This window comes from Octopus sinensis, linkage group LG5 (genome assembly GCF_006345805.1).
Source record: "Octopus sinensis linkage group LG5, ASM634580v1, whole genome shotgun sequence".
In the NCBI taxonomy this organism is placed as follows: domain Eukaryota; kingdom Metazoa; phylum Mollusca; class Cephalopoda; order Octopoda; family Octopodidae; genus Octopus; species Octopus sinensis.
Genome location: NC_043001.1, coordinates 26,071,339 through 26,085,446, shown reverse-complemented (window position 1 = coordinate 26,085,446; position 14,108 = coordinate 26,071,339). Strand labels below are relative to the sequence as shown.

The window sequence follows — 14,108 nt, the reverse complement described above, 5'->3', positions numbered from 1 at the left end:
TATTTGTGCATGTGTTTGTCCCCCACCACTGCTTGATAACCAGTGTTGGAGTATTTACGTCACCATAGCATAGCAGTTTGGCAAAAGACATGAATAGAATAAGTACTGGGCTTTAAAAAACAAGTCCTGGGGTCAATTCATGTGACTAAAAATTTTCCAAGGCAGTGTCTCAGCATGGCTGCAGTCTAATGGTGATGGGCCAGCTTCCTATCCAAAGAAAAGATTGTATGTCATTCACTTAAATAAATAAATGCGCCCTTTTAACGCCTAACCATGTTCATGGGCCCAGTTTCCTGGTTTCAATGGTGTATGTGTTCCCCAGGTGGACGGGACACCAGTCCATCACAGTGTTACTCACTTTTGCCAGCTGAGTGGACTGGGGCAATGTGAAATGAAATGTTCTGCTCAAGAACTCAATGTGTCACCCGGTCCAGGAATCGAAACTACAATCTTACAATCATAGTGCTGACACCCTAACCATTAAGCCACGCGCCTAGACTTCATTCACTTAGCACTTGAGACAATTTAGGATAAACACTAGGATTAGTTTCTATCTCATCTATGTTAACAAGTGAAAATGGGTGTAAAACAATCTGTTTCATTTTATATATTAACTTCATGATAATTTCTAACATAGACACAAAGCCACAAATTTGGGAAGAGGAATTAGTCAATTAAATTGATCTCAGTACTTGACTGGTACATCATTTATTGTATCAGCCTCAGACAGATAAAATGAAAAGCTGGCTTTTATAGGATCTGAATTAAGAACATAAAGAGCTGGAATAAATACTGCAAGGCATTTTCTTCAATGCTTTAATAATTCTGCCATTCTGCTGCTCTGTATTATGGATTTAACTCTACAATTTAACAATTATTACAACAATGTGCTGTTCACTAATATTCCATTATCAAATAATTTTCTACAAATCAAAATTAAACATATAAACATTTAATTCATTTGTCGTAGGCTTACATTAAAGGTGAGCGTTCGAGTATAGATAATTTCTTAACTATCCATCTCTGCTAGCTTGTTTTCAGTTTGAAAAATAGTAAAATGGTTTCAAAATTCATATATACATATATCCATGTTCCATGCTGGCATGGGTTGGATGGCTTAACAGAAACCAATGTGTTTAAGGACTGCATTGAGCTCCAATGTCTCTCTCTTTCAACATCAATGGAATTTGTAGTTGTAATACCAGTGCCGGTGGCACGTAAGAGAACCATTTGAACGTGGCCATAGCCAGTGCCGCATTGACTGGCCTCCATGCCGGTGGCACGTAACAAACACCATCCGATCGTGGCTGTTGCCAGCCTCGCCTGGCCTCCATGCTGGTGGCATGTAAAAAGCACCATCCGAGCATGGCCGTTCGCCAGCCTCGTCTGGCACCTGTGTCGGTGGCACATAAAAAGCACCCACTACTCATGGAGTGGTTGGCGTTAGGAAGGGCATCCAGCTGTAGAAACACTGCCAGATCTGACTGACCTGGTGCAGCCTTCAGGTTTCCCAGACCCCAGTTGAACCATCCAACTCATGCTAGCATGGAAAGCGGACGTTAAACGATGATGATGATGATGATGATCTTGCTATTTTACCCTCATTCTGGTTTAACGACACCCCTCCCATGTTAGTTTTCATTCGGTTTCCTTGAATCTCTCCACTGTCCTGTTTTTGTTCCCAACTTTGACCCTCCATAAATCTCAAATTTTATTTTGGTACTTTTGGGAGCAACTGTCTTCAAAGACTCATATTGTCGCTCAATGCTCAAAATGAAGCGTAGACAGACAGTTTACAACTGATGAAGGGTCGTTCTTTTTGCTACTTGTCCTGTTTTCCATTTGTTTCTCTAGTTGTTTGCATATTGAACTCATTTGTTTTCGTATTTCGTGTTGTTTACTGTTGGTAACATCCTGTACTCATATATGCATACGTGTATATATATTTAGGCTTGTACCTAAGTAAAAAAAATGGTTTGGTTTAATATAAATCATACCTAGTTTTATTTCTATTGTTTGAGTATTTCAGGTATATTGTAGTTTATTTCATTTTGATTTAACTTTTCTAATATATTTACTGCCCTCTCTCAGCTACCCTTTCATTCTCACTACTAATTTCTTTCTGTACAACAGTTTACATCACACATGTGTCTCCATTTCTGAAAAATCATATATGAATATATGTTTGCATATTGTATGTATGTATATATGTATGTATAAAAGAAATTGTAGCTTGTAATTGACAAGTGTAGGCACTTGTAATAAATTCAAACAATGTTCTATACAATCATAACACTGGGTTTCACTATCAAATGTCTCAAAAGACTGAGTTGTCCTGCATTTCAAGTATTCTATTGCCATCTTTATTGATGTCTGGTACACCACCAGAGGGAGGTTTGGTGAGACCTGAACACTAGCTGGGTCTAATGTCTTCTCATGCTCCACTGACAAGCTTTCTAATCAATATATTATTCTGTTTTCCTTATATAAGGTCAACATTAAAGAAAAGAAATTTCATCTAGTAAACATCCAAATTTTCAAAAACAAAAACTTCAAAGAACAGGAGATCAATCATAAATAAATACAACTCCAGTATGTTAAAAATTTATTTACAATACTTTAGTTACTAATATATTCACTTTATATACATAATGGTCACACTGATTGTATATGTTGATGTGGAACTGTGCCAACAGTTTGTGAACTCCTTGGTAATTGTCCTTTCCTACGTTGATACTGAACTCCAGTAAATTCGTGATGTGCCTCAGCAAGGTCTTTAAAACACTGGTATTTCACAGCACCATCAACAAGTTCAGCAACGTAAGGAAAATTTTGAAAAGCCCTGTTCTTTAACAGGTGGTATAATACCCGCCTGTTTAGCATTGGATATCGAATATTTGCTAATATATCCTGGATTTTTGACTTGTCTTGGAGTTTATTGTCTTTCATCCATCCAGTCGCAGCACTGAGGATGCAATCCTCATCTGCATTTATATCATCACTCTGGATCAAGTCACGGACCATTTCCCATGAACATGAAGACCAAAGCTTACTGCAAGACAGCTGGGTAAAACAAACACATAAAACTTGGAATGCTTGAGATCGGATTTGGCCCGGCATAATGTTTGATTCATATAAACTACTAACCACTTCAATGCTGAAGCTTGCTGTTCCATACCCATACTGTATAGTCTTTTCAAGAATTTGCATTATATAATTCTCACAGTGGCTAATAAGAGGCCATACAGAATAATCAACAGCTAGCCGATATAATGGCACTACGTACTCTCGGTGTAACCATACTGCTCCACTATAAAGAAAATATAGAAATCGGCTGAAAATTTGAACACAGTCTGCATCAACATGCAATTTAAGTATTAGACGGGGGCTGTCATCTACTGCAGTAAGTTCGTTTAATAAGCGTGTAAAAACCTCACTTTTCATGCCAAGTATCATTTTGTGAGCATTGAAGGTAAGTTCACCTTCGTTGATATTAAGCACCACATCACTGAGGGCTTCACTATCAAATAAAGTCTCAAAAGACTGAGTTGTCTTGCATTTTCGAGTACTGTCTCCATCTTCATTGACATCCAGTACACCACCAGAGGGAGGTTTGGTGGGATCAGGATACTGCACTTGAGCACTGTATCTTCTCATGATCTGCTGCTAGTCTCTCCAACATTGTATTCCACTTCAGTCTTTTAGGCCATTTTTGCCCACCATGTGGCTCACATAACTGCAAATTAAATAAAAGAAATTTTTTTAATAAAAAAATAATACGTTCCAAATAGACACATTTAACCCTTTTGAGACCAACCCACCTAAGACCACCCTGGTTCTATGATAAAAAATTCTTTGTTGTAAAGGAATCTAAATTAAACTATTAAATTTCTCGATTAGTTACATTTCAGACACCTGCTAAATAAATGACTTACAAAGTTATTTTACAAAATTCTTCTTAATTTTCAAAATAGAACGAAAGACAGTATATTTCAACAGAAATACAGCAACAAAGAGTTAAAAGAGAAACTCACACTCTATTGCTAAAAGTGCTTAAGTTACTTTGAGATCTCAGGCCTTAAATCTATAAAAGCTTTGTTCTGAATGAAAATTGTGCCACAAAAGTTATAATTTATTTCTTTATATAATTCTTTTATATAAATGTGAATTCTTTTAACTTTTCTTAGCTGTATTTATGGTTAAACTTTTATAATTTAGAAGAGTGCACAATTCAACCCAACCCAAATAGATATAAAATAAAATTGCTGAGAGAGCTATTATTTTCTCTTCCTTCTCAAAAGAAGTTTTAAATAATGTAAACCACACCTGGTCTGTGCAAGAATATCATCATAAAATGTTATGAAAGTACATTTAAGAATAAAAAAGCAATTAAGAGAGAACTACCAATAAAATCTCTATTATTGTAAATGGTATCCATTATCCAGTTAGCAAAAGGAGGTATGACCAAAGATAAACAAGGGTGGCAGATGTGAAAATCTACTAGCTAGTGGCAGATGTGAAAATCTACTAGCTAGTGGCAGATATCACAGGTCTGGATTGGTTATCCTTCCAACCAATTCTTTATTGCACCAACAATTAAGGAGTAGCTTTTATTTATTTCCCCACACAGTTCCCCTATAGGAATAATATCTCAGCAGGCAGTATCATAAACATAAATATTTTTATTCCCCAAGAATTTCTGTGAAGTGCTAAAGGTGGGCCTACAACTGCACCAACAAAAATAACTGGGTGTTTGTTATACAATATGGTTTATTTACTCTCTTTACTCTTTTACTTGTTTCAGTCATTTGACTGCGGCCATGCTGGAGCACCGCCTTTAGTCGAGCAACTCGACCACGGGACTTATTCTTTTTGTAAGCCCAGTAATTATTCTATCGGTCTCTTTTTGCCGAACCGCTATGTGACGGGGACGTAAACACACCAGCATCGGTTGTCAAGCAATGCTAGGGGAACAAACACAGACACACATACATATATATATATACGACAGGCTTCTTTCAGTTTCCGTCTACCAAATCCACTCACAAGGCATTGGTCGGCCCAGGGCTATAGCAGAAGACACTTGCCCAAGATGCCACGCAGTGGGACTGAACCCGGAACCATGTGGTTGGTTAGCAAGCTACTTGCCACACAGCCACTCCTGCGCCTATTTAAATATGAAATAGCTATACAACATTAGCCACATAAGTGATAGATCTCTCTCTCTCTCACACACATATAAATATATGTACAGTTAGAAAAATACATACCTACACAGACACATACATATAGATATATTCAGATATAACATTGCATAATATATGTTATTAATTTCTTCATGTAAAATGTTTAAAATTTAAATATTGTGATAATTTAAACTACATTGCTTTCATATTTCTATAACTAAAGGAATCTTTAATGCCTATATCTTACATTAACAAAATAATAAAATAAATAAATAAACTGTTAAGATTTATTTTGAGTTATAATTAACAATCACATTTCATACAAAATGTAAACAATAATTATTTGTGTTTTTGTTTTGATATATATTTAAAAAAAAAAATAAATGTTTACTATTGTAAAAACCCAGGCTACATTTTCACTGCTAGCATTACACATCTTTATATCAGCAGTTGGTAGTTGTCATGGAAACAAAGTTGAGAAATATATAAATGTGAATTATATTGTGGCATTCAAAGTGCTATCTCTGAAAGTGAAAACTGTTATGAAGCAAAATGTCCCAAATATAGATGCTGTCACAGTTTAAGATACCAATCACCAACATCACCTTACAATTCATTTTAGGTCCTACATACATATACATACATAGATATACTCACACATATCTATTTATCTATCTATATCTATATATATAAATATATATATACATATACATACATACACACAAATATGCAATTATATGAACAATGATGTGTAAATCCTAGAAGCAAGTATGAATATATATTAGCTTATAAATAAACATTCACTGTGAGAAAGACACATTACCTTAAGCTCTAGTGTGTTGAAGACAGTTGTCTCAATCTAATTTTTGTCTCCAATAGAACCACACAGCAGCATTCTGACTAGCCACTGCCGGATTACTGCTAGTGAAGCTTCTGCTGCTGCTGTTACTTTCAACTTACACTAAGCTACAACAGAAGGAGTTGTACTGGAAGTGGTGAGAGGTGGAGGGCGGGAGGTGGGGTGTGCAGTGAAGAAAAAGAAGTGTCTTTATTGGTTAACTAGGGCAAGAAAGCTGTTTGACTCAGACCATTGGAGCCATGTCTATGTCCCTCAGGTAAATAGCAGTCAGCCGAGTGGAGCCAGACAGATATGCTTGACCAATTAAGCTTACTATCTGCTTTGCCCTATGTCAGCAAGCAAAACCTACACTGCTTGAATATGGCATCTGTTGTAGAAGGGGTAGAGATGGGGTTACTGAAGAATAGTTTATGCAGTTTAGGCAAAGACATTTAATGGAATGAGAGTGGTAGAGGAAAAGGAAAGGTGGTTAAGTACTGACCATTTCAATGGAAGAGTCTACCTACACCTTAATAGAAGAAAAAGCAGGACAACCTATTTCTTTACTACCCCACAAGGGGCTAAACGTAGAGGGGACAAACAAGGATAGACAAACGGATTAAGTCGATTATATTGACCCCAGTGCGTAACTGGTACTTGATTTATCGACCCCAAAAGGATGAAAGGCAAAATCGACCTCGGCGGAATTTGAACTCAGAACACAGCGGCGGATGAAATACCACAAAGTATTTCGCCCGATGTGCTAACGTTTCTGCCAGCTCAAGAAAAAGCAGTTGATAACCTGAGGACAATGAAAACAACTTAAAAATAAGCTCTTTGATTTGTGTATAATTATGGTTTTTATATGTACACAGTAAACTTAATGATGAAATAAATGTTTTCTGACACATCAAAGAGAATTGGGATGATATAAAGGTTACATGAAAACATTTATTCTCAAACAGGAAGAAAAAAAAAAATTCACTAAGCCTTCATTACTTATTCTAAAAATCTTTGTTGAACAAAATATTCTCTACTAATCAATTAGATAATTTCATTCTTATATGTGGGGGTAATTAATTTACCAGTATTACTTTTACTTATTCAATCAATCTTCCAGAAAGTACAGGCCAACCCCAGCGGGATTTGTATCATCAGAATAGATAATATAATTGATTTTCTAATAAAGTATACTTTAAAACAGTCTTGGGAATGCATAGTCTCCCCATTTAATGTTAGAATTGTTATCAAGCTTAAGCAATGACCATTTTCCTATATCTCTTTTATGTATATCTTATTCTACTACAGCTTAGATAATAGTATATTATATAAAGAAGAGAAGCTAGAAATTTTGTATTTAGATATCCAAATTTAATAAAAGTACATCACTGAACCTCTGTTTATGTCACTTTTCCATTTAGCAGATTACAACTTTATTCAAATCATCCTCTATTTTATTTCCCAGCAACAGTCTATTTTTGGTTTATGCTATGATCCCAGAAAAACTCAGTCTCATTTCCTATTGATTTTTTTTATCAAGTCCTATGAATTAAAAATCAGTAGGTGATAAATATAAATTAAGAACTAAAATTAACAAATTGTTTATAGAAGTTGATGTTACCATAAAAAAAAAAATTAAATAATCTATTAAAATGTGTTTTAACAGAACCATAGCTAGAGGAGGAGAAGGAGGGCAATCTACCCTGGGTGAAGTATTGATAGGGTGGCACTTTTGGATTGGTTGTAAAAGCCAGTATAGGGTTTAGGGCCTCTGGAGGTGGGACCCTGGGTGAAGTATTTATAGGGTGGCACTTTTGGATTGGTTGTATAAGCCAGTATAGGGTTTAGGGCCTCTGGAGGTGGGACGGCTAACTCAGGAGCTGCCCCTGGTGACACACATCCTAGCTACACCACTGTGTTTTAGAACTCACTACTACATTTCCACAAATTTCATGTAGTTGCTTAAGTCATTGCCAATTTTTGTCAGGTATTATTCACTCAAAACTCCCCAAAGTTAAAGGATGAACTGGAAGTTGTTGAATGAGAAAGTTTTAAAGAAACTATAAAAAGCTAGCTGCAAATGACAGAACACAGCTCCATGACTATGCAGCAGGGTAGGGGCTTCTAATGTAAACAAACATTGAGAAAGTTAGCATGAAAGTAGAAACAAACAAAGAATGTTGAAATAGCTGCTAAGTGGCTGCAGAGTAAACAAGTGGTCTTAAGTTGACAATATTAGATATCATAGTTGAATGTTTCCCTCGGCTTCCTACCCTACTATTTAAAATGAAATTACTGGAAGGTGTGGGTTGGTTGTTGGTGTCATAGCCCGAATCAACCCTGATCAAGCAGAACTATGATTACAGACACTCCAACCATGACATCTTGTCTTTTGAGGAGTATATGACTACATTATCAAATGTATCTTGTTTTAGAGAGTAGGATGTTATCTAAGGAAGATTTGGTTGATATTTCTAGCAGATCTAGCAATAATGTAGAGACTAAAAGGGGAAGAAATATTCAGGTTTATTTAAACCAAAAACTGAGACAATATTTTACCCTCACACACAGATGATAGACAAAAGTTTTACAAAAAAAATATACCTTTTTGTAAAAATATCATTTGCAAATTAAAACATCAAACCATTCTATGAATATATATAGGCAGGTCAGAATTACTGGCAAATGTTGCCATGGAGATAGGTTAATGCTGTAAAATTCCACACCTAAAATTTAATGAATTTTACTAATCTCAAACGAAACACCAATGTTGGTAGGTAATTTGATGATCCATGCAAATTTAAAGCATCGTTAAATAAGACAACATATATTGATTCAGCTGGTATAGAATTTCTATTTTTAATTGTAATTTTTTTTCGGTGATAGGCTGGCAGCAAATAGAAATCATCTTTTTATAACTGTGGGACCCCTTAATAATTTTCTAGTAAATCGTTATCATTGGTGTAAATCTTGCAATATTGTGACCTGCCAGTAGTATTCTGGTTAAAAATATGTTACAGGATCAGCTACTTATATATATATATATATACTCTTTTACTTGTTTCAGTCTTTTAACTGTGACCATGCTGGAGCACCACCTTTAGTTGAGCAAATCGACCCTAGGGCTTATTCTTTGTAAGCTTAGTACTTATTCTATCAGTCTCTTTTACCAAACCACTAAGTTACGGGGCCATAAACACACTAGCATAGGTTGTCAAATGATGTTAGGGAGGGGACAAACACAGACACACAAACATATACACACACACACACACACAGACATATATATATACATATATACGATGGGCTTCTTTCAGTTTCCGTCAACCAAATCCACTCAGAAAGCTTTGGTGGGCCCGAGGCTATAGTAGAAGACACTCGCCCAAAGTGCCACAAAGTGAGACTGAACCCAGAACCATGTGGTTCGTAAGCAAGCTACTTACCACACAGCCACTCCTACGCCTATATGTGTGTGTGTGTGTGTGTGTGTGTATGCATATCTTTTTATCTTTCACTTGTTTTCAGTCATCAGATCGTGGCCATGCTGGGGCACTGCCTTGAAGAATTTTAGAATGAATTGACTCCATTACCTTTTTTAAAGCCTGGTACTTATTCTATCAGCCCTTTTGCTGAACTGCTAAGTTATAAGGATGTAAACAAACCAACACTGGTTGTCAAGAAATGTGTGTGGGGACAAACAGACACAAAGACATGAATGTGTGTGTATATATATATATATGACAGGTTTCTTTCAGTTGTCATCTAACAAATCCACTCACACTTTCCCAAAATGCCAAGCAGTGGAACTGAATGAACCCAGAACCATGTGGTTGGGAAGCAAACTTCATACCACACAGCCACATTTGTGCCTGTAAAATTATCTGTCAGAGGTGTGTATATGTATATATACCATTTACTTATTTCAGTCATTGGACTGTGGCCATACTGGGACATCATCCTGAATGGTTTAATCAAACAAATGAACCCCAGTACAATTTTTAAGTTTGGAACTTTTCTATCGGTCTCTTATGTTGAACTACTCAGTTACAAGGACACAGACAATCAATACTGGACAGACACAAGGGTGCACGCACATATGTATATATATATGTGTTTAGATTTTTTCTAAAACTAAGGGTAGAGTAAACAAAATATGAGAAAAGAGTCTAAGCTAAGTGTTAGGAATAATTGTACACACACACACACACAGGCTTAGAAAGTTCATTGAGAGAGAGGCACAAACCTCACAATTTCCAACCCCACACCCTCCCTTATGAATTGAACATTTCTTATCTACACAGGAAATCATCAAAGTACATTTAGAATGAAATGATAGTTGTAGTTAGTTGGTTATCAATTCCCAATTAATTATAGTTGGTAACTTATCAATTACTTATTTTGTCATAGAATTTCTTGTCACACAAAGAAATTACATTTCCTTATTGATATTAAAGAAGGACACATTTAATACTTATGTTCTATTCAGCAAATGATATGTTTAGAAGCTTCTATAGAAATGAGGGGAAAATGTGTGTGTATGTATGCATACACTCACACACACATATGTGTGAACAGATATGACCATAACCTAGTAACTAGCTTTCAATTAAATCGCCTTTTGTGAGATTGTCTTCTAACATTCAATTATAAATGAACTTTGTAATTAATAATAATTACAAATTGTATTTATTGTTCCAGTATATTACACAGCAAACAGAACATTGTCTTTAGAATGATGAAAATGGGTAATGGAACTACCAATTTTAGCTAATTATATTAGATGTCAAAACACAAAAATAAATTAAACGCCTGAAATTAGTTGTTGTTAAGATAACTTTTCAGACAATCAGCCTCATCTTTGGTGATGAAAGTTTTGAATATTTTACATCTATGTAACATTTCACTCAGTTTCATTTCTGATCTTCAGTCAGGTGTCATTTTCTAGGAAGGCATACATTTTTCTAACCCCTTGATTGAAACAATATAAATATGAATATTAAAAAATTTCTCACTTCTAAAGATATGATTAACTCTTTTGTTACTGTATTTATTTTGAGATGCTCTGTGTTTCTTCCAATTATTTTAAATATAACAAAGAATTTAGTAAAATAATATTGTTATCATTGAGCTAGTGTTAAGAACATAAATTGTGACTAAGATTTGGTGGAAGATTTGAATTCAAAACTTATGAAAACAAGACATTTGTACTAAAGAGCCAGATTCAGCCAGGCTGGTAATGAAAGGGTTAATAGCTAGGAAATTTTATAATTTTGTGAAAATATAATCCATTCACAAACTATGCAAATAGTTAGTGACAATACAGATCTCTCCATGGGTAAGAAGTTAATCTATCACAGGTAAACTTTTTAAAATACAGCTTGGTATCAATAGCAGTGCCCATAACCTTTGCAGTCCCTTCCAAGGCTGGTGAGATTGATGTTGTCAATGTTCCACTTAAACTGTTGTAGGTCAGCTCTTGCAGAAAAGACATGAGAGCAAGAAGGAGATTCCAGAAGGCCAATGTTCTGAGAAGGAAGGATTGAGAACAGTAGTTAGAGCAGGGATGTGGAGGAGGTATAGAAACAACAAGGATGGTGAGAGGTGGAGAGATAAATGGATTGGGGAAGGGGGGGTCAACAGAATTCTCAGAACATACTTTACACTTCTTTATTCTTTTACTGGTTTCAACCATTGTAGCATGGTCATGCTGGGGTTCCACTTTCAAGAGTTTGATCACATAAACTCTACTTTATTTTGTTGATCTATATGTATCAAGTGGTTAGGCTACCTTTTTTTACACAACCTTCAAAATGAGACACATGTGTATACACATATATCATACAATCTACTTCTTCAGTTTCTTAGTTTCTGTCTGCTAAATTCCACTCAGAAGGCACAAATCAATCCAAAGTCTATAACAGAAGACACTTGCCCAAAGTATCATACAGTGGGATTACAGCTGAATCTATAGTGAACTTCTTAACCACAGAGCCATACCTGTACCTATTATTACTAATGATTATACCATTAGCCTCCAAAATATTCTTGGTGGGTGGCCATAGAATGTCAAGCAAAATAACTGTGGTATTTGGTTGCATCCCTTTCAAATTCCACCTGGTCCACCTCACCTTTCGGAAGTTGATAAAATAAATTACCTGTAAATAAAAATAAACAGTCGGGGGTTGATATAATCAACTAACCCCACAGAGTGGTGCCCCAGCATGGGCCCAGTCCAACCAGTAAAAACAATAAAAGAATTATTACAGCTTAAATACAATGAGATGTTGCTAAGATGGAACTTTTAATAAGTCCTTTAAAAACAAACATTATGGAACATGTTAAAGCTGTTTCCATCTGCTGCTGCCAGTTAGATTAGATAGTTCACATGAGAACCAATTAAGTTTCTTAATCATTCTACATAGCAACTAATTATCACCAGGTCTACCTGCATGAGCCAATCAAGGTGTCAAGTTGCTGATTAGAAAGTGTTAAGGATTTAACTTTAATTGGAGTACGCAGACAGTTATATATTGCATACATGCACATGTACACATACACACAGGATATATCTGCCACAATACATCATGTTTAATTATATAACAGTTGGTTATGTTTGCAGATATTGCCTTCACAGCCTGTTAGAATAGAGCCCTGTCAATTTAGAAAGTGGTGATTGCCTACAATTAAAATTTAATGTAAGTTGTTGTGTAATAGCTTATGACAAAAGATTATTAATGTGCTAAAATTGAACCTGAAACCACATGATTGCAAAACTACATAGGCATGCCTGCATTTTAATATAGGCTGTGTTGTAATAGATTATGACAAGCAAAAGAGATCAATGATGTAATAAACCTGAATATTTAACTAGTAAATAGTATAACATTATTTATGTTAATGTCAAAATGTTCTTTCTAAGATAGTGCATTAAGCTTGTTAAAGGGGCTCTAAAACCAGTGGGGATTTTTTCCTATGGATAATAAGAAAACTGACAATTTATATTAACATTAAAGATTCTAAAGAGAAGAATGTGCAGCCATTACATAAAGCTGCTTCTTGAAAACTTTTTACTTGCCTTTTTCAAAATATTCTAAAGCTTAACCTTTACAACAGGTTAAAATGACACCAAGATGTTTTAAAACTGAAATATGAGCCCTCTTTCTGTCTACTGTAGCTGAGTGTGAAGTATAAATATGTACAGTCATGAAACGAAGCAAATATGAAGCTTTATTGTTATAGAACTGCAAAACCACTTTGCAACAAAACTTGACATGTTGTTAGTTCTTTTGTGTCATGAAATACAAACTTACCACTTCTGGTAGTTAAACAAGTTTGTGCTGTTATTTGTAAGGTGGGAAAAGAATAGATGGTTGGACACATAATAAAAAGGTTTTCTCACCAAACTAAAACAGCCACCTTTTTCAAACAGAACTATTTAGACAGAACAAATTTTTAATGCTTATTATAAACTAAATGGACGGCAACTTTAGAATTAGAACATATTTAAGGAAGACCATTAAGATTATATTTCGTAGTGAAAGGGAGAAACATTTTTCTTCTTGTAATGTTTTACTGTATATATTGTAACAACCTAACTCAGTCCAGTGTTACTTCAGATTGGTATTAGCTACCAGTATGGTCCATACCATCTTTAATTTAACAGAACCACCTGTTGGCTACAGTTATCATGTTTTCAGTTTTTTTCTCACCTTTTACCAAGAAAACATAGGTTTGAATCAAACATTTACATGATTTCGTGGCACAGATGAAATAATAATTTCATATTTGTTTCACCACCAACCAGTTTTCACTACAAATAACATGACTGTTTTTGTTTTTGCAAATTTAAACTTGTGTAACAATACTTTTCTTAGTTTATTTTTATAAGGATAGTTGGTTGGATGATTTTGGATTATGTTATCCACCCCTAAAGAAATGAAAACTAAAATGACTATCATATCATTTGAACTCTGAATATTGATACATTAAATGATGTAACACATAATGCATGTCTAGCTCTCTCTCTCTCTCTCTGCTCTCAACCATTCTAGCCTTCAATCAACTCCACCTTAAATAAACTAAAA

The 14,108-nt window shown here is 35.1% G+C and overlaps 2 protein-coding genes across 5 annotated transcripts in view; one reads left to right on the top strand and one right to left on the bottom strand.

Moving 5' to 3' along the window:
* The window catches only part of LOC115211608, a 481,864-nt gene that overhangs the window by 352,682 nt on the left and 115,074 nt on the right, over positions 1–14,108 (top strand). The gene's annotated exons all lie outside the window — the stretch shown is intronic.
* Positions 2,583–14,108, bottom strand: part of LOC115211609 (BTB/POZ domain-containing protein 17) — a 20,042-nt gene continuing 8,516 nt past the window's right edge. Inside the window, exons 1-2 of one of the 3 annotated variants that reach the window (XM_036503261.1) lie at positions 10,911–10,931; positions 2,583–3,736 (exon numbers count right to left, since the gene is read on the bottom strand). In XM_036503261.1, coding sequence (XP_036359154.1) covers positions 2,656–3,657 — 1,002 coding nt within the window. In that variant the 5' untranslated portion in view covers positions 3,658–3,736; positions 10,911–10,931 and the 3' untranslated portion in view covers positions 2,583–2,655. Of the gene's footprint in view, positions 3,737–6,009; positions 6,327–10,910; positions 10,932–14,108 lie in introns of those variants that run through there. The other 2 variants (XM_029780203.2, XM_029780202.2) reach the window with 2 other exon arrangements.